The sequence below is a fragment of the Sciurus carolinensis genome, chromosome 2 (genome assembly GCF_902686445.1).
Source record: "Sciurus carolinensis chromosome 2, mSciCar1.2, whole genome shotgun sequence".
Taxonomy (NCBI): Eukaryota; Metazoa; Chordata; class Mammalia; order Rodentia; family Sciuridae; genus Sciurus; species Sciurus carolinensis.
This window is the reverse complement of record NC_062214.1, coordinates 196,817,219-196,841,550: the sequence shown is the minus strand read 5'-3', so window position 1 is coordinate 196,841,550 and position 24,332 is coordinate 196,817,219. Positions and strand designations below refer to the sequence as shown.

Genomic DNA, 24,332 nt, shown 5'->3' with positions numbered 1-24,332 from the left:
CTGGGTTCGATTCTCAGTACTGCATATAAATAAATGAAATTAAAGTCCACTGGCAACTAAAAATGTGTGTGTGTATAGACACACATGCCTGTGTGTGTATATATACACTCTCACACACACACACAGACACACACACACGAGATCTAAAACTATCAAATTTAAAAAGATTAAATGGGACATTAAATGGGACACAGGGAGTATAAAAAACCTCTAGCATTTAGAAAAACTGTACTTAATTATTTACATAAAAGTTCCAGATGTTAAGGGTGGAAAACAAAAGACTCCCTTCTGCATTCCATTCTCTTTCTGAAGTTGAGGACATTTCGGTTTTACCCTTTTAAAAGTGGAGTGAATGCCATTTTCGCAGAAGGGTCTGCAAAGGAAGGGCACCGACTTGGAGCATTCATGTACCAAAAGCATCTACTTCCACGAGTAACAGTTATGTTAGTATTTCAGTTTAATGGAGGGCCACTGCTTATTACTGGGGTCTTGAAACAAAACAAGAAACCACCCACACCAGCCCATGCAATGCATATGCCAGATGATTGTCAATTAGTTAGCAACTTTTCTGGATAGGAGTTCCTTAACCAGATTCAGCATCCTTTCTGTTCAGTTTCTCCATCAAAAAGAAGACAGTATCAGGGGCTGGGGAGATAGCTCAGTTGGTAGAGTGCTTGCCTTGTAAGCACAAGGCCCTGAGTTCGATCCCCAGCACCCAAAAAAAAAAAAAAAAAAAAAGACAGTATCAAAGGAAGGAAGTTACTTCTGTGATATATCTACCAGAAGGAATTTGTTTAAAGTTAATCTGACAACAAACAATTTCTCAGAGTTTCCAGATATCTGACTTCAGCCTGGCATGCAGAATATGCCTCTTGCTTGTGGAGATTCAAGGGCCTGCACGGTCATGAGAGAAAAGCCCACCATTCTGCAGAGCCAAGAAGTTCCTAACAGGGTTTTCTGCAAATTTATCTATGAAAACAGCAATAATGACAAGGTTTGGAAGGAATCTTGTGTGGTAGTATTTTATGATCATTTGTAAAACTGTTACTTGAACATTAAATTAATCATGGTAAAGGCAGGACTTCTGTCTTTCCCCCTGAAGCTAGTGTGAGATGGTGTTAGGAGAGCACATTGGCAGACGGTGAAGGTCACGTCCCCTGTAAGAATGACCTAGTTTTGTAAAGCAGGTTTGCCTCAACCCAGCAGAAACTCAAAGCTGAAACTCTACCCTGAATTTTATGCCCACTGTATGTTGATCTGTAAAGTAAAACAAAGCAAAGCAAAACCAAGATTTTTATATAGATGAAGTATGTAATTGCTGTTGAAATAGGCACTTCAAAGAGAATACACATTGTAACGGAGAGCGGCACTTGCAGCTGGAACCAATGAGGAAAACAGGGAAACCCGGCTTGACCCCAGAGCTTCTGGAAGGAGAAAGAGGTGACGGACTCGTCTGGGCCTCTCTGCTCAGGTGGATCAGAAACCACAGGGGGAATGAGAGACAGGAGGTGAGCAGAAATGAGGCGTGCATGTGGTGGTCCCGGGATGCGCTGGGGGTGGGTGGGGGGGGTGAGGTGCTGGCGCGCATGCGGTGTGGCAGGGGGAGGCAGGTGGTGTCTCCGTGGCCTGTTCTGGGTGCGCTGGGAGAGCTGAAGGGCTGTCAGCAGCACTGGCGTGGGAACTCAGGCTGGGCACACGCTATTTGACAAGTGTTCTTCCTTTCATAGAGGATGAGGATGGATTCAAACTTTACTTCTTAATTTGGGGTGGGACTAATCAAAGTCTCCTAAGGGACTGAATTTCTTTAGCTTTGTCTTGACCACCACAGGCTGGCATGACACGGAAACAGGGAAATACTTCATGTACACGACGTCAGCTTGTCAGTTCTTTTTTGCAGATAAAAAGCCTTATTAAGCAGACTCTCGTATTTAACAGCAAATACCTGTACTGCCTACCTTTGTCTCTACACCTTCCTTACTTGCGTAGTTGACATTGCTTTCCTCCCGACCAACTGTTAAAAATGAGAATTGCAAACATTTTAAGCCTCTGATAACGATGTCATTCACCAGAAACTTGTTTTCTTTGGATGTTCTGTATAGGGTTACACGAGTTTGTCAAAGAAAAGTCAAATAATGGTTCTGACCAGTAAATACATCATTGAATTTCTCCTCAAATATCAAACCGAGTGTCCCTCTTAGTGCGACAGTCTCCTGCAATACCCTGCTCACCTCACGCCCTGTCCTGACCCAGTATTCAAGTCAGCTTAAAGAAACTTGGAATTGCCTTGGAAAAGTAGTTAGCTGAAAATAAACTCAAAGGAGTCCTGGAAATATTGAAATCATTCTATTAAAAAAACCCAACCACTAGTTTTCAGTGTGACTTCGTATGTCCATTTGGTCACCAGACTGTACACACCCACGTTCCTGCATCTCCTTATTACTGTAACAATCAGTGAGGATTTCTGAGAGATGGTTCCAAACATTTTCAAATTAAGTCTATCATTTCAAGCTGGGTGTGGTGGTGCACGCCTGTAATCCCAATGGCTTGGGGAGCTGAGGCAGGAGGATCACGGGTTCAAAGCCAGCCTCGGCAATAGCGAGGCACTAAGCAACTCAGTGAGACCCTGTCTCTAACTAAAATACAAAACAGGGCTGGGGATGGGACTCAGTGGTTCAGTGCCCCTGGGTTTAATCCCTGGTTCCCAAAAAAGAAAAAAACCAGTATCATTTCAAATATTATACCTAAGAGTCCACACTTCATAAATACCTTCATCTAGACAGCATGAGATTCAACCACATTTTAATTGACTTACTGAATTCAATCAACACACAGAAGGCTACAGTAAGGCTGGATGCTGGGAGATGCTGGTTCTGATTCTCTTCTTTTTCAGTTTGTTTGAGCTACTCTGAATCCTCTGCATTTCCAGAGGGATTTTAGAATTAGTTTGTCAACTGCTTAAGGAAGGGGAAAAAAAAGCCTGCTGGGATTTAGTTGAGGTTATAGGGATTGGGGGAGAACTGACTTATGCCCCTGGCATCTGAGTCTTCTGATCAGGAACACGCCCCATGGGAATAGTAAGGCAGAGGATGCCAGCGGCTCAGAAAACTGTTATTCAATTAGTATCAAGAACCAGGAAAGCCAGCAAGGAAGCCAGCATGCCACGGCTGTTGCCCAGAAGCATCCTGTCGTGCCTCCACCTGGAACCGGGCAGCCACGGACTGCGGGCCTGGCCCACGGCCCAGGGGCCCTCCTGGAATGGCAGAGGACTCAGCAGCCAGCAGGGCTCCTCAGCAGGGACATCCTGGGAATACCAGAGCCCGCTCTCAAGAGCGCGTCACTTGCGATGGATCTCTGGTGTGTGTTCTGAATCAAGCTCTTGGTCCCACAGAGTGGGATGTAGACTGTGAACATGTCAGCTTAATTACATCTGGGCAGAGCTCATGGTTTTCCTAGTTTTAATTCTGGCTTAAGTTGAAGGATGTACCAAAAAGAAAACTTCCCTGAACCTTCAAATATTTAATGTGTGAGAAATGGCTCATAAACCATCCATTTCCTTTCGACTCTGTGTGGCCCAAGTATTTTAAAAAGGAACAGGAGGTCACGAATTCCCAGGCAGGCTTCTCCACGGATCAGAGAAAAAAAGACCAAGGAGGAGGTAAATTTACATACCACCGAGTAAAATATGTGGGCTTTCACATTTTTGATGAAAGCGCCTCACTGCCGAGATTAATCACTGAGGGAAGGATGGAGACACTGGCATCAGTCACAAAACTAGTCCCTGGGTCCAGGCAGGGGCCGTGCAGTTTCCCCGTGTCAACGCATCTTCAGTCTCTGGTGAGCTGAAAGAAGCGTTCATCCACCTATTTTTGTCTTTAAATTAAGTAGAGGGTCTAACTGGGCAAGAGAAAGGCCCTCTCCTTGCACAGCTGGGCAGAGGGTGCCAGGACGGGTGCCGTCCAACTGAAACAGAACATCAGTCACGTATGCACCTTCAAACCCTTTAGTAGCCAAAGTAGAAAGAAATGGATCACATAAATCCAACATATCAAAAATGGGATCATTTCAACACATGATCAATAATAAAAATTAGGAATGAGATGTGCACCCTTCTCTGCACACTGAGTCTCGGAATGCTGTTGTATTTACGCCAATCACACAGCCTGACCCTAAGCCCCTTTTGTGTGCCCATAGCCTCATGGGGCTCGATGCTGCTGTGGGGACAAGACGGGTTGCTGGGCTGTCTGGGTAACGCCTCAACTTGTGGGAAACACACTACTTGAGTCGAAATAGGTAACATTCTGATTGCTTTCCCAGGGTCTGCCTGCTGGGCCTCTGGCAAACTCTAACATCTTAACGGCAGTCAATTACTTAACTGAGCTCTGAAGGACACCAGCACTGAGAAGCCACCTGCACAAGTGGACAGTGAGCAGCGATGGGGTCGCTTTGGCCATTCACTTTCACACTGGGCTTCTAGTGCTGGGCATCTTCAAATTCTCCCACAGGTCAAGAATGGGGCTAAAGTTGTAGTCCTCAAGTCCACTTAGGGCTACGCTCCTTTGCTACATCAGGGACCACATGCAGAGAAGCACGGTGGCCCCAAGGCTCCTCAAACCCAAGCAGGTACTCAGTGGGCTGCCCTCCTTGACGCTGTGTGGCAAGAGGCTCCCTGAGGGTCGGAGGTGATCACCATGTTTATTCCCACAGTAGAAATGAAACTATCAGAGCGTGGGAATTACCACAGGTGCCCCAGGCAGAGCCCTGGCCTGGGGGTGGGGACATGGGCTCTGCCCTGGTGTACTGAGTGGGGGGGGGGGTTAGTACCTGCTGTGAAGAACTGGAAGGGAACATCTCTGGGCCAGAGCAGAAGCCAGAGGCGGGGAAGGGAAGCACTGGCAAGATATTACTGCAAAGATCTTGATTTTGCTCAAGTTAATATTTAAAGAAAGGTAAAAATGGAGGAAAGAGGAACTGTATAGAGGGAAAAGAGGGGTGGGGGTGGAGGGGAAGGAAAAAATAACAGAATGAATCAAACACTATTATCCTATGTAAAAGTATGACTGCACAAATGGTATGCTTTTACTTCATGTACAGAGAAACAGTATGTATCCCATTTGTGTACAATAAAAATAATTTAAAGAATAGTTAGGAGTTGGGATTATTACTGTTAAATGAAGAAATAAATTAGTCACATACTTAAAACATTAAAAGTTGTTTGTAATAAATTGATCGCTAAGACCTATAGATAAAATGTTTCCTGAAAGATCACCAAAATTTAATTTACAAGTTTGGCTTGAACAGAAGGCACTGACGTATATATCACGTTACCTGCTAAAAGCACACACATTTTTTTTCTTTCCTTTTTTTTTTTTTGGTACTGGGGAATGAACCCAGGGGCCACATCCAAGCCCTTTTTATTTTTTGAGACAGGGTCTTGCTAAGTTGCTTAGGCTGGCCTTGAACTTTCAAGCTTCCTGCCTCAGCCTTGGTCCCAAGTGGCTGGGACCGCAGGCGTGCACCACGAGCCCGCTATCACACGCATTTCTTAAGCAAATCTTGGTGGGTGTGTCCCTGCTGAGCTCAGTGCTCGGGCACTGTTACCTGACGAGCCTCCTCGGTCACTGTCTTTCTCAGCATCTGCACATCTTCAAACACAGGCCCATCTGTCTCCATGGCAACCGGCATGCTCACGGTGCTGGCTTGACTATACACTGCGTACTGCAATGCAAAGTGCGGAGTCACTCTCTGTAGGCGCTGGGTTCTGCACTCCAGGGTCTCATCCTGGCAGGGGACGCGTCTCCCCTGCGGCCCTCCCCCGGGGCCCTGGCCTGCTGAACACCACAAAGCCATTCAACCTCCTGCGGTCCAGGCCATAGGGCTGGCCTACTGCCGGCCCCAAGGTCACTTCCATACCCCTCCTGGGTCTCCTGTGTCTGATGGCCAGCCCATCCTGGGCCTCCAGCCTCTGATGCTGATTCCACATGAGCCACCACACACAGGCACGTGGGGCGACACCACCTCACTTCCTGTCTCTGTGCAGCCTGGTCACCTCGGGTCCTCCTCCCTGTATGACCCCAGGGCAGGGGACTTGAGCCCTCTCCCTTGGGCTCATTCTGTTGGCTTTTCCTAACATCAGCTAGACCTTCTCCCCTAGTGTTTTTCTTGCACCAAAACAGACACAGCCTGGTTAGCCCAGCACCTCCTCTCCACTGCCAGCCTGCCGGGGAGCTGCTGGAGGGCTGGCGCTCCAAGGTCAGGAGGGCCCACGCTCCCGGCTCCCTTCTCTCCCCTCGGTGTTCTGGGTGGGTCGGGAGGTTGTGGCTACAGAGATGCTCTAGCCCTGCCCTGCCCAGAGGCTCCCAGCTTTCCTGGACAGAGGCTGTGGTGGTGTGTGGTGTCCGCCCTCCCTGTGAGCCGGGAGCGGGCAGCCTGTGTGCCTGTGGCAGGCGGGGCCAGGCTCAGGCTTCCCTGGTGCCCAAGTAACAGGTGACATGCGTGCTGCTGGAAGGACCGGGGCAGGAGGGGCTCGGAAGCTCATCTATGGTCTCAGAGGCAGAGGGAGGGGCGCGTGAGCTCAGGCCACTGTCTTCCCGCGTCCCAGCCTCACCCTGTCTGCCTCAGCGGGCCCTCTAGCCCGTGCAGCTTGGCGCAGCCGCAACACAGTCCAGTCTCCGCCCTCGGCTCCCCAGTGGAGCTGTTGGTACCAGGGCTGTCAGCTACCTCCTGGATGCCATGCCACGTCCTGGCTTCGTCCTGCTGGGGCTCCCTACGGCACGAGGCACCAACAGTCACCCCTGGGACTCACCCCCCCATTTCTGTGACACCAGTTCTACCTGGCTTCTCTGCTCCTGCTGAGGCCTATCTTAGGTCCCCCTGTCCTCTGCCTACCTGGACGACAGTTTCTGATCCTTTTTGAGGATCTCACACCCCACGACCTCCAGTCCTCCCTGTTCATCCATGGTCCTCACATCTATTCCTCTCACCTATGGGCCCCAAGGCTGTCCGTGTCCGTCCAACATTCTTTGAAAACGGGCAGCTCCCTTGCTGGAGCCTCGTCCTGGGCTCAGATTCTTTCTTCCGACACCAAAAGGTCCCTGGTCCGCTCAACACCCTATGCCCTTCATGTCACCTGTTCTGCCTTACAGCGCCCTTTCCACACATTCCTCCAAGAGCCCCTCTGGGCCTGGTTCCTCCTGGCAACCTGTTTCTGTTCCCACCAGAAGAGCTTCCAAAGTGGCAGTCCGCCTGGGCTGCTTTGCTCCTTCTGGCTCTTTCAAGTCTGCTCCTTCCCCAGCTTTGCCTGGCCCTCCCCTGATGACATGGCACGGGTGCCACTGCCAGTGGGTCTCTTACTCTTCCCTGTGTGTGCTCCTGTTCCCTGGCCTGTAGCCGTGGCCAGTCCACACCTGCCTCCTTCAGCGTCTCTCCGAAGACGCCAACCATCTCTAGCACATCACTCAAGAGCATGTTATGCTCTGTGTCCCTGCTCCCCTGCCGCACCTCAGCCTCCACAACGCCAGGGCTGTGTCCTGTGCTCAGCTTTGTGTACCTGGCAGTCGCCACCTTTCTTCAAGGGGGTCACCACCAGGTGGGGAGATACAGAGGCAGAAACCACTGCAGCAGTCTCGAGATGTGCCAGGGACTGTATTTAAACCAACGTTTCAGTATGTGGCCACTCTGAGAAAAACAGCCAGTGCTTTCCATGGAACATGCCAGCAACCATGCTTGGTGCAGGCGCCAGCCCTCCCTGGCATTGGACGGAAAGGAGCCCCAGGGATGCTGCACAACGCTCACAGCACACTACGTGCCACCAGGCACGCAGGAAATGCTTCTTCCCAGGAATGCTGGTCTTCCCCAGGACCCCACAGGAGCGTCTCCCAGCAGAGGGGCCAGCCCAGACCCTCCCACAGCTACACCTGAAATTTGCAGAAGTACGCTCTTCACTTACACGATTCCCCCACCAGAGCCAGGATGGGAGTGGTCAGATGGCATGTGACCTCCTGGGGGCTTGGGAGGAGCATGTTTAAATCAGAAGTCTTCAGTGTTTTAGGATTTCAAAAGTTAGATCCTGTGTGAGTTAGGAAACCCCAGGGAAGCTACCACAACTGCTAAAACAGTAGAAACCCCGGGGGCACCCGCCAGCCAGGTGCTCCGTGTTGCCCGAGGGGACAAAGTCTTGGTCTGTGAAAACTGGAGGTGAGCACCAGGGAGAACTCTGAACAGATGTCAGCCAGCACAGGGTGAATGACAGGATCTACCTGCAGAAAGCGAAGCCAGCAAGGCAGATCCGAGAAGGAAACCAAGCTTCAAAACCCAACCGTCTTTGTTACAGAAATAAGACCGGATCATCCACAGACTGCTACTAAGCCGTGAGGCAAGCAGCGACCGGAGTTTAGGAAGGCATCTCTCAAGGGAGGAAGAGCAAGCTCTGAGGCTGTATGTTCAGCTCTGACGTCTTTGCCCATGAAGTATTTTCCACTTGAGACAATGTCACGGAGCTGAGGCATGCACATGGGGCTCACGATGGGTCACACAGAGATGGGGGTGAGGACGGAGGGCAGGGAGGTCAGCAGAGTGCCAAGGCCAAACTCAGCTGGGTTAGTGGTCATCAGGGTGTCACAGCGACTGAGGGAGTAAGCAAGCTACCCGAGCAGACCGGGGAAGCGAAGGCCGGCCTCCCTGGGGCACTGCAGGGGAGCACGCAGGCTCTTTATTTGCAACACAAAAGTTTTATGCAGCTTGTTCAATACATTATTTCTATACGCCAGGTAAAGCAAAAAAAAAAAAAAAAAAAAAAAAAAAAAAATCAGATATTCTGATTTATACATATTTTTACAAGTTTTCAAGGCTGCTTATTTCGAGAGTGTGGAAATCTGTCCACACCCCTTCAGCCTGGGCTCTTCACACAGCGAGGCTCCCAGGGGCACACCGGGCAGGGTTGAACCACCTCCACTCGCCCCAGACCTCCTTACTCTCACTTTGAACACAGATTTATTTGCTGAAGCAGAGAGCTACAGTTATCTACCTCAATCAAGTTTCTCACAGTAGTCTCAAAAGAGCATCTTTGTCTGTAAGAACGTGGATAAAGAACTGTTAGAAAAAGGCTGGCTACTGGTTTAGGTAGAATCAAGGACATAGGCCTGAGAATGTCATTCAGTCCCCACGGTTTACATCTCTTGATCACAATTTTATCAGAGGGAAAACAGGTCAACTTGTTATATAGGTAAAATACACACCACAAACGTCATATTCCTGTATCTGATGTCAAACGATTTAAAAACCCACATCCCAACTTAGATAAAGATTATGTATCTTTCTCACCAAAAGAATCACATTGTTTAATGAAGCATTTTCTCTGGGGAGAAGGCCTCCTAGTTCCCAGGGATCTTCATTAAGTGGCACTGTCACTTAGACAGGCAGAGGCCAAGGGGGACCATTCACAGCCGCCTCTTGCCAATCACTTAGACGAGTGCACGCAGAGCCCAGAGAGCACGACTGTGAGCACCTCCCAGACCAGGGCAGCCCTGGAGTCCGCCAGGGGCTGACGGAGATGCCCAAGGGCAGGCGGCCCCAAGACACCACGGCCTCGACCTGCGGAGCACTGCCCTGGCTGGGGCAGGAGGAGGGTCAGTGCTAAAAGGCAGAATTTGGTTAATTTTCAACAATAAAATACTGAGCCTACAGAAATCTAAGTTCAGGAAAGAGGACATCACCTTCACACTTTATCTATTTGAATTGAATTTTCTCTCTTTTAGAATTGATTTAATATTAAAAAGAAAGGGAAACATGGTCGAAGCTACTGCTCTATGACACACGAGAAAGCAAACCACTCCTGGATTTTCTTTTTACCACAGCATGTTTCATAAGATCGATATCTTCTTTAAGAAGTAGGAAAACGTCATTTCTGTGGTAAAACCTTATGGGCAAAATAAGTACGTGTACAAGAGGAGGGTTACGAAGGTGCAAATCATTCCTTTATTGCGACACTTCCACGTACAATGTCAGCGAGACCCGTCTCCGCGCCGGCCCGGCCACGCCCTACCTATCTGACAGGCATTCAAGCAACACCCTCCATACTTCATGTCACTCTCTTTTTTAGTACCTGGGGATTCGCTTTGGCTAGATTTTCTATTTTAACCCATGCTTCTTCTCGCTCTTTCATCTTTAGCTTCTCTCTGAAAAACAGTAAAACGTCATTTGTATTAGAGACGATGACACTGAGGGGAAGCCGCGGCAGGAGGGAGGCAGGGAGACCCCGCCACGCCTGCTCTCCTCCTTGTTACTTGGGGTCTTAGTCCACGTGCCTCACAGTGCTGCTCAAGAGGACTTAATGTGAATGACGAAATTGAAAACTGGTTGAGATTTAAAAGACTAAACAATGTAAAAATGCTAAAAATTCAGTAAGTCTGAGGATTCAAATTCTTCGAACACTCATGCAAGTAAATGTCACATTCTCCTTCTTGGGAGTAGGAGCTTCTTCACAGGAGCGAGTCAGCTGACGAGGAGCTTACTCATTCACTGAAAATCAGACTCCATCAGAGTGGAGGGAAGCAAGCTGGCAAGAGCTGGCATTCCGGTACTGACGGTCACCAGGAGACCTGGCTTCTTGTCTAATTCTGCTGTTAAATAATCACAGGAGCTTGAGGGAGACAGCGGACCCGCACCGGAGGAGGAGCGCTAAGGCCTCATTCAGAGTGCTGGTTCTCTGAAGGGAATGTGCCACCAGAAGCCCTGAGGCTCAGAAACCTCTCACCTGCACACGCTTCAGCCCCGAGACAGGGAGCACCATGGCGGGAGGCTGGGGATGGTTGTGGTGCCCTGATTCTGCTGCCCTCTCACACGTCTCACACTTCACCATTTTGTATTTTGTTCTCTTTCGCTTCCCTTGTGCAGAATATTAACTGTCATGCCGACGATTTTATCTGTTGTGTTCATGGGTGTATTGTCAGAAACTGGCTTAGTGGGCCTGGAGTACGGGTTTACTGACGTATCTGTCTAAAGAATGAATAAGCTGGCCACACAGACACTTTGTAATTTGAATTACACTCAAAGTTTATGCACCTTCACCAGTTTTAAGTGCCCAGCAAAGAATAAAATCTGCCAAAAGTCTGCACTCAGCTCTGCAGAGTGACTTTGATCACTAATCAATCATGCAATTTCGAGCTTGACCTAGGGACAGAGCACCTTGTCACCCAGGTTGTCCCTGGGCAGATGTGGGCTCTGAAGTTCTTAAAGGCAGAAAAGCAGAACTTGATTTTGTCAAGGACAGAAAGTTTCGGAGGATGCCCACGTTTATGGAATGGTTAAATTAGAAAGACCTATACTGAAGTGTGGGTTTTTGCTCCCTCTCATAAACCTTTTGGGATGTGGTTCTAATTCCTGCCTTATAAGCATGATACAGGACCACACTGGTAGCCTTCACGTGTCCCTGATAGCCATCCTGAATGCTAGACTCCTCATCTTTGCAAAGATGACTAAACTAGCAACAGAAGGGAGGACGGCCAACTTTTTAACACCTGTGTTCCTTGAAAATAACTCACCATGACTAAGTTTTAGTTTGCTTTCCACACATGACAGGACTAGTTCTCATCGAAAGCTAAGAATAGCTTTTTGGAGCAGAACAATGATTCTTACTGAGTATTAAGGTTTACTGAGTATTAAGGACAGAACCCTGGAAGTGGCAACCTGCAAAAGGAAAAACTTACTTCAGTTTCTCTGCTTTAAACTGTTGCGTGCAGTCATCAAACAATTTTTGGTTCATTTCCATGAAGAGTTTCAGGGCATTGTATATCAAGCCGTGTATTGTCCTGCAGAGAAAACGGCACAGTGACACTCAGACGCTGCATTTGATCCGTCTTCCTCCTGCTTTTCCTCTTTGAAACTTCTCAGGCTGTTCTGTATTTCGACAGTCCTACGTTTCCCAATCTTCCTCGTCTTTAACATGAAAAGCCTGATAGTTTTGATCCCCTCATCTTTTTCTTAGAGTCCTTAGTAGACCCCAGTCAGGCCACCACCCTGGCCACCAGCAACCAAATGCCACCTCGCTTGGAAGCTGAATAAAAAACATTGAAACCTGAATAAATATATTGAAGACAAAATAATACAGAGGAAAACACCTTATTGTCTACAAATATCTGTTTCCTTTCAATCTTATTCACTGAGGATAATTTTAATTATGCCAGGAGCTGGAGTGTGGCTCAGTGGTAGAGCACTTGCCTAGTATGTGTGAGGCCCTGGGTTCAATCCCAAGCACTGCACAAAAATCCCCCGAAATAACAAAACAAAACAAAAACCAAAACAAAAAGAAACCTCAAAACCAACAAAAAAACCAAAAGAAAACCAAAAATAATGTGAAAGCAGACCATAAAACAACTCCATCAAAGCTTAGCTCTCTGGCCCGATGTGCATGGAGGAGGAGGGACCAGCCGTCCCTGAGTCCATGCTGGGCCTTGAGGCAACTCGACCATGAGCCTCTGAGAGAGAAGAGCAGGAAAACTGCCTAGCAGAGCCCTGCAACCCACGCTGCTGTGAGCAGCACACAGCAGCTGTCGAGAAGCAAGCAAACAGAACCAAGAGCACCCAACTCCAAACCACAGCCACTTTTCAGTCTTCATCATGAAACGCCAATCGTGTTAGAAATCACTTCCTCTAGCAACCAGCAGGACAGCTCACCAGTCGCGCTCTGGAATCATGCCACACGCACTGACTTGTGTGCAGGAGCACGGCCACTCGTGGGGCTTTGTCATCACCTGCTGTGCTCAGTAAAACCCTAAGTGCCTCAGAGTAAAGGTCACCGAAGTCGCCATGCTGCTGGGCAGCATGAGGAACGCTGCCACCCAGGGGATTGAGAGGCAGGAGGTTCCCAATTCTGAGGCCAGCCTCAGTGACTCAGTGAGCCTAGTTTCAAAATAAAAATAAAAAGGGCTGGGGGTGTGGTGAGTGCTAAAGTGGGGAAGGTACCCTTGTGTTCAGCACCATGGCTCCCACAACCGGAGGTCAGCACCTGGTCAAACCTACAGGTACACGGCAGGTGCTGACAGGCACTGAGGCCGGTTTCAGGCCAGGTATGTTGTGTATACAAGAAAGCCCTGGATGCGTCGACATGCAGACCACCTGGTGGGTGATGGTGTGCTATTTTTCGGACAAGGAACCCGGAGATCCGCCTTGCCCAGGTTGAGTAGCCAGTCAGCAAGCGCGGCAGGCATGCTTGCCTCTGACCTGCCTGTTCGCGGCTCACCACCTGGACAGCCTCTGCTGCTCCAGAGCGCCAGGCAGGAAAACAGGCAGGGATGCCTGCTGCCCTGGGGCCTCGAGTGGGCAGGACAGAGGTCCACAGAGGGCTGGATGGCAGACAGTGCCTGTTAGGAGGCTGCTGGAGCCAGGAGCTGCTGACCAGCCTGAGGACTGCAGGGCAGTGCGCAGTCCCGTTCAGCTGTGCTTTCCTGTCCACAGGACAAGCAGGAAGTCTTGGCGTCACAGCTCTGCTCTTCACACTTAGAATTCTTCTTTTTTTTTGTACTGGGGATTGAACCCAGGTATGTTCTACCTTGGAGCTGGATCCCGGGCCCCTTTAATTTTTGAGACAGGGTCTCACTAAGTTGCAATCCTCCTGCCTCAGTCTGCTGAGTGGCTGGGATCACAGCAGTACATGTGAGTCACTGGGATTACAGGTGTGCACCACTGTGCCTGGCCCTGACTTAAATTCTAATTAACGATGATAACATCCAAAGAAAAGAAGATGGAGAAAGAAAAACTCTGGTGCCCACATTTATTTGAATAACATGAATATTAAGTTCAGTATTAATCATAATGCAGCACTTATGCGGATAGTTTCCTTTTAAGGTCTCAGAAGGCTGTCTGTCACTGGTGACTCCATTTCTTCACCCTCATTAAGTGAAAAGATGAAGGAGAGAAGTGAATATTCTCAGTTCCTCAGGGGTGTTTAAGCTGCCTGCTCTTCCCTCTTGCCCTCCAGGCAGTGCCCACAGCAGGTTGGCCCCTGTGTCCTGACAGCACTGAGCCAGAGCTCTGTGGTGACCTTCAACTCCCCTGGGGGCACTCAGGAAGTGTCCAGGAGGTGCTGTGGCTGAAACCAGCAGGTGCAGACACAGGGCCTCTGCCCCGGCTAGAGACAGGAGTAAGGGAAGCAAGACACAAAACAGGGCCTGCACTTCACACGGCCATGTCACTTCAAAATTGGGAAGAAATCAACATCATTTTTTAACTGGTATTAAAATTCAGATTTCAATTCTAATTGCAGTAAAAGAAAAATACAAACATTTAAAAACGTCCAGGAAAGAGGGAGACCCCATTCTTTCTTACTTGTTCCAATGGGTCTTCGAGTTGCGGTACAAAGATGGAAACATGATGGGCAGAATCTTTGCTGCGTTGTCACTAATTAAACTCATAATGTATTCATTATTCCAGTAGTACAGCGCTCGCTCCGCCACCTGAAAGACACGAGTGGAAGTGTTCTTGGTGTTCATGCTCAAACACAGCAGGCAAATATCCTCACCGTTAAACCTATAAATAGGGTAACAAATTATACTGCATCAGGAAATTAATTATTTCAAAATGTTCTAGACTGTAACCTTGAAGAGCCTGCAACAACGATGTAGCAGTTAATTTCTTATTAGAAGAAATAAAGAATATTGTTATTCACATCTCCATTTATTCAGTAGACACTTATGTTAGATGTTAGGCTAGATGCTCAGATATAAAGCAAATGAGTTCATTCTACTCATCCATCCATCCATCCACCCAGCCATCATCCATCGGTATACCCACCCACTTACCCATCATTCATCCCTCTATCCATCCACCCAGCCATCATCCATCGGTATACCCATCCACTTACCCATCATTCATCCCTCTATCCATCCATCCAGACATCATCCATCGGTATACCCATCCACTTACCCATCATTCATCGCTCTATCCATCCATCCAGACATCATCTACCTGCCCTCCTACCCGCCCACCCTCATTCTTAGTCTCCAGCCTGTGTGACATGTGTTCAGCACTGAGCACACAGCAGAGGATGAAGCGGGGCAGAAATGCTTGCCTCTGCAGAGCTCATGTTCTGGTAGGGAACAGACAAAGGACAGTGATTATTTGATTTCCTAGAAATGGTGAGTCATGGAGAGAGACAGCAGGGAAAGGCAGACGTGTGGGTTGTGGGTGGGACTTCAGCATGCAGAAGGTGACATGTGAGCCAGGCCCTGGGGGAGGACAGGTCCTGGGAGTGAGGGCTGAGGAGCAGGGGAGTAATCAGCAAGGGGAACGGGGAGCCAAGACCCCAGAGTAGCATCCCAGGACCCACCCTGGTGAGATGGGAAGCCGTGGGAGGGCCCGTTATTGTCATTTAGTAATACTCGTTACTAAAAGCTTCCAGCACACAAAGCTGAAGGGCTGTGTGAGCACCCACATCTCCACCTAGGCCTGTAACTGTGTGCGTCTCTGCCCTACTTGCCGTCTCTCCGTAGTTGACAGGCACTCTTGGGCACGTTCTGCAGAACCATCTGAGTCAGTGTGTGGTAGCCACCAGGACATGTGGCCCATCCCTATCTTGGCACGTGTGTCCCTAGGCAGAGTCGGTCCTCCTCCATTACCACTTGCCAACACCACATCAAGCATGCAGATCTGGTAGCAGTCCTCAGAAGCTTGGCGCAAAGCTGAGATGGTGTTTCTGTCACCAAAAGCCTAGAGATTCTGGGATCACGCGTGGTGGTGCAGGTGGAGGCTGAGGGCATGGCGGGTGAGGCCTGAGGTGGGCTCGAGAATAGGGTCATTTCTCAGAAGAAGCGAGGTGGGTGATCTTTTCAGAATTGGGGTGAATATGATGAAGGGAAGGGAAAAGTGTATGAGAACAGAGAGCACAAATTTAAAAAGGAATAAGGACAGCATTAGAAGCTTCTAGATCATTCCTATTTAGGAGTTGGATACTTTGTTTTAAAAAGCACCCATATGTCCATATATGTATTTGTGGTAATATTTTAAGTCTAAATTTGAAAGTAGAAGCTTGAGACACTTAATGGCTTGAACTTTGAATTATTCTTCAATTTTTAACACCAGCAATTTATTATTATTATTGTTATCAGTACTAGGGATGAAACCCCAGACCATCACCCAAGTTAGGCAAGCACTCTACCCTTTTATTTTTTATTTTGAGACAGGATCTCACTAAGTTGTCCATCCTGGCCTTGAACCTGCGATCCTCCTGCCTCAACCTCCTAAGCTGCCAGGACTACAGGGGTGTACCACCACTCCTGACTAGGAACATTAATGTTTTTTTAAATGTAAGGGAGGACATATTTATATGATGTCAGAAATGGAAGAGAAATGTCACAAGGGAAGAGAATTTCAGATGTGGAGATTCTTACCATCACATCTCTATCACTACTGATCACTCAGCTGTGGAAACAAGGTCAGGTGGTCAGAGGTCTCAGACAGAGCCTGGTGACAGTTTCACAGAGAAGTTGCTTTTCATAGGTTTTGTTGAGAAAAATGCTTTCAGTAGTGAGGACAAGGTTCTAGAGTATAGTTTTTAGAAATAAAGTTTCTCCATCTTATTTTGAAGTATGATTAAAGTAAAAACTTGGAATTTTACCTTAAAATCATACCAGAAGCAAACCATAGTTATATGCCGAAAACTTTTATTTCCAAAAGTAACACCTGAAATCATCTAATTATCCTTCTCCCAATCCCACATACCTGGAAGTGTGGGCTGGAAACGCACTTGGCTAACTGCCGGAAGAGAGGCTCCATGATCTTCACAAATTCTGAGGGTTCAATGACATCTAAGATTTCTTCTAATTCATTCAAGAACATTACTTCTTTTGGACTGTGAGTCTTTGGCCAGTATTTGAGAAGTGCCATTACCACCTAAAAAAGAAAGGGCACAGGAAGTGATGCCCACCAAGCTACCTCCCTGTTGCAGGAAGCATCTGTGTCTAGTCAGGTGCCCTTACTGCAGAGCAGCCAAGAGCTGGTCCTGGCTTCTGGTGGGACCACTAGATTTGTTAATTTGCACATGGTGTTTTATAATTTGATAAACAGGTAGACAGTTCCTTTAATAATAATAAAAAAAGATGCAAAACAAAACAAACAAAATTCCCTAGCAGTTAGGAAAATTCAGTCAAAGTAAGACCAGTGGACAGAGCCTTCACCTGTGCATTCTGGGGTGGAAGTGGCCAGATCCAAAATTGCCGTGATGTGTTCACGCATGTTCAATCCACTTCTCAAATTAACTGAACATTTGATGTATTTATACACATGCACATATGTGTGCATGTATAACAGTTTGTAACTGTGTTGAAATACATCAAAAATGCAAAGTGAGCCAAGCAGATGCTAACTCACCTGGGGTGCCATGGCGACCTGGGCAGGGTCCTCACTGGCTCCACTGCATGCCTGTGGGCCCTTGGCCAGCAGGAGCATGTGGCAATAGTGGCTCTGGCCTGGAACCTCACCATTGAGTGTTTGTGCTGCCAGGCTCCGTGAGCCACATCCAACCAGACCACAGGGTTTCCTGTGAAAGTTGTTCCTCGCTCAAGTCAGACAGCTAGAAAGGGTTTCTGTGGGCAATCTTTTCTTCCTTCTTCTCATTTCTTTCCCTCTCTCCCTTTCTTTTTGTGGCACTGGGAATTGAACCCAGGGGCACTCTACCACTGAGCTACATCCCCAGATCCTTTTATTTTTTTATTTTGAGTCAGGGTCTTGCTAAGTTGCCCAGGCTGGCCTTGAACTTGGGATCCTCCTGTCTCAGCCTCCTGAGGAATGATAGGTGTGCTTCACCTTTCTTTCATTTCTGTATTTCCCAAATGTCCTACCATAATCAGACCAGTAGAAAGTACTGAATTGGACTCAATGCAGATTAACAATATTTCTGGAGTTTAGCTATCTTACTTCTAAAAAGGGAAGATGATGTCCAACAGGCAGTAGACGTAAGTACCTGTAAGTATGCATGCATGCATGCACCTTGCACATACAGTTGCACAAGCACACTGATCACTCTGAGGGAGCCGCTGCCTCAGCTCCCGTGCAGGACCAGGACTGTGGGGGACTCACTGCATGCTGGCTCTCTGGGACTGGCTCATGGTTCTCACTGACGCGTCGTTCCCAGCTTGGCAGATCATACCCACTCAATGCTGAGCCAGCCAGTCCACTACTACAGTGGTCAGAAAACACGGTAGGCATTTAAAACACATCCAGTTAGTTTTTTTTTTTTTTTTTTTTTTAATGGTGCTAGGGACTGAAACTGAAGGAACTCTATCACTGAGCCATATCCTTGGACCTATTTCTAAAGTTTTATTTGAGACAGTGTCTTGCTAAGTTGCTGAGGCTGGCCGTGAACTTGTGATCCTTCTAGGATCCTCCTGGTTCCACCTCCTGAGTTCCTGAGATTACAGATGTGCACCGCAGCAGTCACCCAGAATAATTCTGTCTGATGCTTTTAGCATTTGGGTTCCTGGGCAATCTTTTATAATATTAATTTCATGAAACTCCAGTCTTTTTTTTTTTTTTTTTTTTATGGTGCTGGGGATTGAACTCAGAGCCCTGGGCTTGCGAGGCAAGTACTCTACCAACTGAGCTATATCCCGGCCCTCCAGTCTTTATTTAAAAAGTGCTCCTTGCTCTGAGTTTATAGCTCAGGGTAGAGTGCTTGCCTAGCATGCACAAGGCCCTGGGTTCCATGCCCAGCACTAAAAAAAAAAAAGTGCTCCTAGTTTTGAAATCTGACATAAAAATCCACAAAACAACTGTCTTTAAAAGGAGTTTTTTCTACAAGTGCATCATTTAATCATTTACCTTCTACTTGCAGCTTGAAATAGTTTAGTAGACATTTATTAAGTACCTATTCTGCACAGTGGAATTGTTGTGGAATCCCACAATTGCAAATCACCTCATGAACCTCCCACTTCTTTACATCTGTCAATAGAATGTTATTAGGAGGAGTACGTTAATTTTTGAGTCATACAAAACAACTGATTTAGCTATTTATTTCACTAGAAAAGGTAGTACTTCTAGGATCAGGTTCATGCCCTGGACTTATTCTTCCTGCTACCTGAAACTCCTGAGATCAGTGCCCAGTCATCTCAGCTGCTCCTGAGCACGGTGGGACTTTGCAGATGAGGAGTCTGCTCAGGGGCTGCTGATCCTGGAGAACAACCGTGGCCACAGGCTGCTTGCCTGCAGCTCTGGGCACAGAGTTTCCTTGGAAACCCAATGCACTGCCTGCTCCCTGGAGGGTGAGCAGCCCTGGTGGGCATGCCAGCGGGCATGACCTCAAGCCCTAGGAAGCTCACTGTCCTGGGGCAGCCAGGAGAAAGCTACACCAGGCCATGCGGTAAAATTCGATTAGCTGGCCTAACACTCCTTACTTTGCTATTCAATAATGAAGAACAACTCAGTTTTTAAACAGTGCATGATACATGAAACGGCCGATTCCCCAGAGATGGCTAGGAGGTGGGTGAAAACAGACACAATTCTTGTCTGTAAACTCTCTGATGAGCCTTTTTTCTTACAACAATAAATATGTTTAATGTGTCCAGAAGCTTGTGAGCATGGTACACCATGTGCAAATGAAAAAACAATGAGTACAGGTTACGAACAGGACAAATGTCCTTTATAAAACTGTAGTCTTACAGTGGATCATACTTCAAAAAAGTACTCTTGAGCCTGGAAACATGGCTCACACCTTTGTGAGTCTACAACTAGACTGTATTCCTGATAAGCTTCCACTGCTGAAGTGTGACAGAATGGCCTTTGCACTTTCCTAAAACATTAACTTCGAAGGAAGAAATTTAGTGACATGAGGGTCTGAATGTTTTTAATATACAGAAAACTAAATCTGCTTTATGTAGCCAGAAGCGTACTGCTACGTCATCTGTGCATAGAACTAAGAAACGAGACGGTCCTGGGTGGACACACCGGGACGGGGCCTGTGGGTCTGTGGCTGTCTGTGCAGGTGCCGAGTCAGAGCTGGAACCTGCAGCTTGCAGACAAGGCTGCATGGGCTCCTGCCCTCAAGACAACTGCAGTTGAGTCTCGCCCTGCTTCCTACATTAGTGGGATAAAAGCATTCACAGACATCATCAGCTTGCACATGCTCCCAGGTGGGGGGACAGGACAGAGCCTGCACAGCCAGCTCCACTGCCAGAACCTCAGACCACAGTGGCTGGCAGGCAGGTGCTGTGGGAGGTGATGGGGGAGAAGTTTCAGTCTACAGTAGACGAGGTGAGACATTTGGTGAGTTCTTTAGCTATCGAAGAGTATGAGAAAGGTGTACAAAGAAAAATCACAGCACTCTGTGTACTTCTGTCTCCTATGCCTTTCCTTCCCTCTAGTTTGAACAGAAGGATGGGGGGTGGGGCTGGTGGGGCTTCTTCGCATGTTACTTTCTTCAGGAAGGGCATCAAATAGATGGGGGTTTAGGACAGTAACCAGGGGGAAAATACCGTAGGCCCCCCACCCCAGGGCGATCAAACAGCACGCAACAGGCCCTTGGCACATGCTAGGCAAGCGTTCTACCCACCGGCTTTTTAAAATTAATAACATTCTTTTTCTTTTCTTTACGTAAACATGATTGCATGATTGCAGTGAAGAGGATAAAATTAACACATCCTCACAGAAAATTTGACTAAGGATCTTAACCATGCTTGTTGCCGAAGTCTGATATGATCTAGTATATTCCTTGGGGTCTTCCTGAATCTCAGAGTGGAGGCAGAGGAGTCTGGAGACCAGGGCAGACGAGGGCCAGGACAGGGCACAAGTGAGAGCTGCTGCAGCCTGTTGCCTCTGAAATCTGCAGAATGAGAGCTTTTCCTAGACCTCCTGGGAGGCTGGGGTGCAGGGGTCTATACTCAGGACTTAGTGACAGAAAGGCAGCAGTGAGAGGCCAGGGTAACGTGGGAAGTCCCTGAGTATTTCTCACTCACTTTGATTAGAAGGACTACGATCTCACAAGGAGACTGAAGAACAGCTAACGGGACTAAGGACTCAGGAACTGCAATATCTACATTTTCTAATCTAACAGCAGTGTTTTAAAAAGAGGACTCAAATGTTTAAAGTGGCACCTGACACTCCTTACTCTGCTATTCAATGATGAAGAACAACTCAGTTTTTAAACAGTCATTTCTCCAGAGATGCTAAGAGGAATGTGAACTGACAGCCCAGCACGAAGGTGGGTGACAGTCAGAAAGGGAAGGAAAACAAGCACTGGCGAGGACGTCCAGCGGCACCCTGGGCATGCTGCTTCCACAGCCGCTAGCTCGAGCGCAGAACGGAGCCTCAGGAAGCTCAGGAGACAGTCCCCATGCAACCAGCAGTCCCACCCTGGAGCACACTCTGAGGAACCGAAAGTAGGGCTGGAGCAGAGAGGCTACACCCTGTTCACAGCGGCATTGTTCACAACAGCCAGAAATGGGCCACCAGTGTTTACTGATGGACAAATGAGCAAAATGTGGTCTGTGCAAACAACAGAGTATTACGCAGCCACAGCCAGGAGTGATGTTCTGATACAAGATGGGTGAAGCCTTGAGGCATTATACCACGTGAGAGGAGGACTGTAGGAGTCCACGTTCACGAGGAACCCAGAGTAGTCAGGTTCAGGCAGAGAGATACGAGGAGCAGGTGCTGCGGAGGGGCAGGAAGCCATCACTAAATGGGGGCACAGTTCCTGTTTGGAAGTCCTGGAAACCCACTGGTGAGCTGCACAAGGCTCGCCGACCCTGAGCTCTACGCGTGGAATGGTTCATGCCGACCCTGAGCTCTTCGCGTGGAATGGTTCATGCCGACCCTGAGCTCTACGCGTGGAATGGTTCATGCCGACCCTGAGCTCTACGCATGGAATGGTTCATGCCGACCCTGAGCTCTACGCGTGGAATGGTTCATGCCGACCCTGAGCTCTACGCATGGAATGGTTCATGCCGACCCTGAGCTCTATGCGTGGAATGGTTCATGCCGACCCTGAGCTCTACGTGTGGAACAGTTAAGGCCAACCCTGAGCTCTAGGCGTGGAATGGTTCATGCCGACCCTGAGCTCTACGCGTGGAATGGTTATGAAGGCAGATTCCATGCTGCAGAAGTGTCTCTTACTACCCTGGAAATCAGTGATTCATACTTTTAATAGGTGCATTGTATGGTATGTGAATTACATCTTAATAAAGCTGTGTCAAATCCTTAAACTGTCATCTGACAAGCCTGACTTGGTTAATCTTGACTACAATATCCTTTTTAATTTCTTAATGAAGATAAAATGCCATGAAAATGAGAAATCCAGAACTGAATGGTAGCCATCTAACACTGAGCTGTGATTCAAAGCTCACAGAATCTTCAGGACAATACAGCCTCTTCTGTAAAACAAGCACTTCACATCCTCACTAAGCCTCCTCCAACTGGTTGTGGGGACATGCTGTCAATCTACACAGATGTGAAGATCTGGAGCACCCACGGCGGGGGGCTGCAGCTGCTCCGCACTCTGCCCTCGTGGGCGTGAAGTACGGCGTGGGCAGGGGCAGCTCAGCACGTGAAAGAATCATGCGGCAGAGGACCTCGCCGTGCGCATCACCGCACCCTGAAAACCTTCACACTTGAATGAAACCAGCCTGTAGGTTAGTACTGCGATTTAAGACAGGAAAGCTGCGTGACTGGCAAGCCGGTGAGGCAGATGTGCTGCGAGGTCAGGAGGTGAGCCCGCAGGCGGCCGGGGCCGAGGGAGCACTTACTGGTTCAGTGAGGGTGCTGTCCTTCTCTAGAAACTGCACGACACAATACGCCAGCTGAAAAGGGATGGGAGAGAGTGAGCACTTGGCTGCAGCAGGGAAACACCCCCACTCAACACCCTCCTCTGGCAGCTGGCCTGAAGCGACTGTGCTGCTGCTGCAGGGTGCCACCCACCCCAAGGCACTAGGGGAGGCTAAGGGAGGCACCCCAGGACCACTGCTCAGCAGGTAATTCTTTCCCAATTAGTTGGTGATGATCTGCAAGCTAAAAGAGAAAAAAAAAAAAAAAAAAGAAAAAGAAAAAGGGGTGGTGGTGGTGGGAAGCACCTTTTAGACTACCCACCTACCCACCAACGTGACCCAGCACGATGGGTTTGCCTTGGGGTCCTTTTGGAGATTAGCATGAACAAGGAATCAAACAGCTGGGAACAAATTAAAATCTGGTTCCACCTTAACTCTGAACTATTAATTCCTTTTGTACAATTAATACAACAAACTGAACATAAAAATATTACCAGTTAATAGCAATCAATTGGAGAAAGTAACAATGGCAATCCTGCTTGGCCCTGTGACAGCTAGAGATGAACATGCATGAGGGCAGCCCTCCTGAACCATCAGCACTGAGGACACAGCACGCGGGAGGCCCATCTCCCAGGTCAGCAGAGCCACCTGACCAGATGGAACCGCTTGCTGGCTGATCTCTTAGCACCCCTCTGGTCAGACCTTTTTTTAGAAACCAGTCTTTTTTGTTTTACTAGACTTTGTTACAGGTCATTTCACTGTCTGGGGCTAACAGGCTTTTGTCTTGAAGGTACCAGATTTCAAATCACGCTGCGGAAAGCTTTCTTCTGGTAGTCCTTCTTGACTGTTCTCACAGAGGCGGTCACTTCTTTTTTCTATGCTAAAAGTGAATCACACAATTCTGTGTTTCAGAGATTTTCCTGAATTACTCAAAAGGAATCTCTCTTTATTCCTTATTCAATTATGCAGGACCTTGTTACAGAAGGTAGTGATGTGAGAAAGAAAACGCGCCCTGGGAACAGGCTGATCCCTGCCCTGGGTCCCCTGGGTCCCCTGGGTCCCGAGGCTGGCATGCCTTCACTCCCGCCCCCTCACCTGCGGATGGTAGACACTGAGAGATTTCACTTTGTGCAAAGGTAGCAACACCTTCAATAGGAAGATCTTGTGCTCTTCTTTTAGTGGTAAGGCAAATCCATTAATTATACTGTTAAGAAAGAGTTTATTCAAAGTCTGAATATTTATAAATTTCAGATTACAATCAAACATTGTGTTTTTTCCTTCTAGCATGAAAACCTAGTAGGCACAATACATATTTCAGAAAAGGATGAATCAGTAGAAAAAATAAATATCTCTGAGGAAGCATAACCATTTTTATCCTTGTGACTGCAAGGTAATGATAAAGTTTGGGGTTTATAGGGTATGGCTCAGAGCAGGGAACTGGCTGTATCACAGGGGTCCTGGGGGCAGGAAGTCTGCCCAGCTGAAGGGGCCCAGCCCTTCTGGCTGCATTCATCTTTTGGGTAGGCATTCCTGGGTACCTAGAATATCCAGGCTCATTCCAGTGCTGGCCACAGAATCCAGGCGTGCGCA

The 24,332-nt window shown here is 48.1% G+C and overlaps 1 protein-coding gene across 10 annotated transcripts in view; it reads right to left on the bottom strand.

Moving 5' to 3' along the window:
* The window catches only part of Ppp2r5c (protein phosphatase 2 regulatory subunit B'gamma), a 132,017-nt gene that overhangs the window by 3,096 nt on the left and 104,589 nt on the right, over positions 1-24,332 (bottom strand). For 3 of the 10 annotated variants that reach the window (XM_047539856.1, XM_047539860.1, XM_047539859.1), the window contains 7 exons: positions 23,838-23,946; positions 22,725-22,778; positions 16,711-16,881; positions 14,320-14,447; positions 11,703-11,804; positions 10,100-10,172; positions 5,599-5,715 (listed from right to left, as the gene is read on the bottom strand). In XM_047539856.1, coding sequence (XP_047395812.1) covers positions 5,599-5,715; positions 10,100-10,172; positions 11,703-11,804; positions 14,320-14,447; positions 16,711-16,881; positions 22,725-22,778; positions 23,838-23,946 — 754 coding nt within the window. Of the gene's footprint in view, positions 1-1,955; positions 2,012-4,165; positions 4,167-5,592; positions 5,716-9,032; positions 9,066-10,099; positions 10,173-11,702; positions 11,805-14,319; positions 14,448-16,710; positions 16,882-22,724; positions 22,779-23,837; positions 23,947-24,332 lie in introns of those variants that run through there. The other 7 variants (XM_047539857.1, XM_047539862.1, XM_047539858.1 and 4 more) reach the window with 5 other exon arrangements.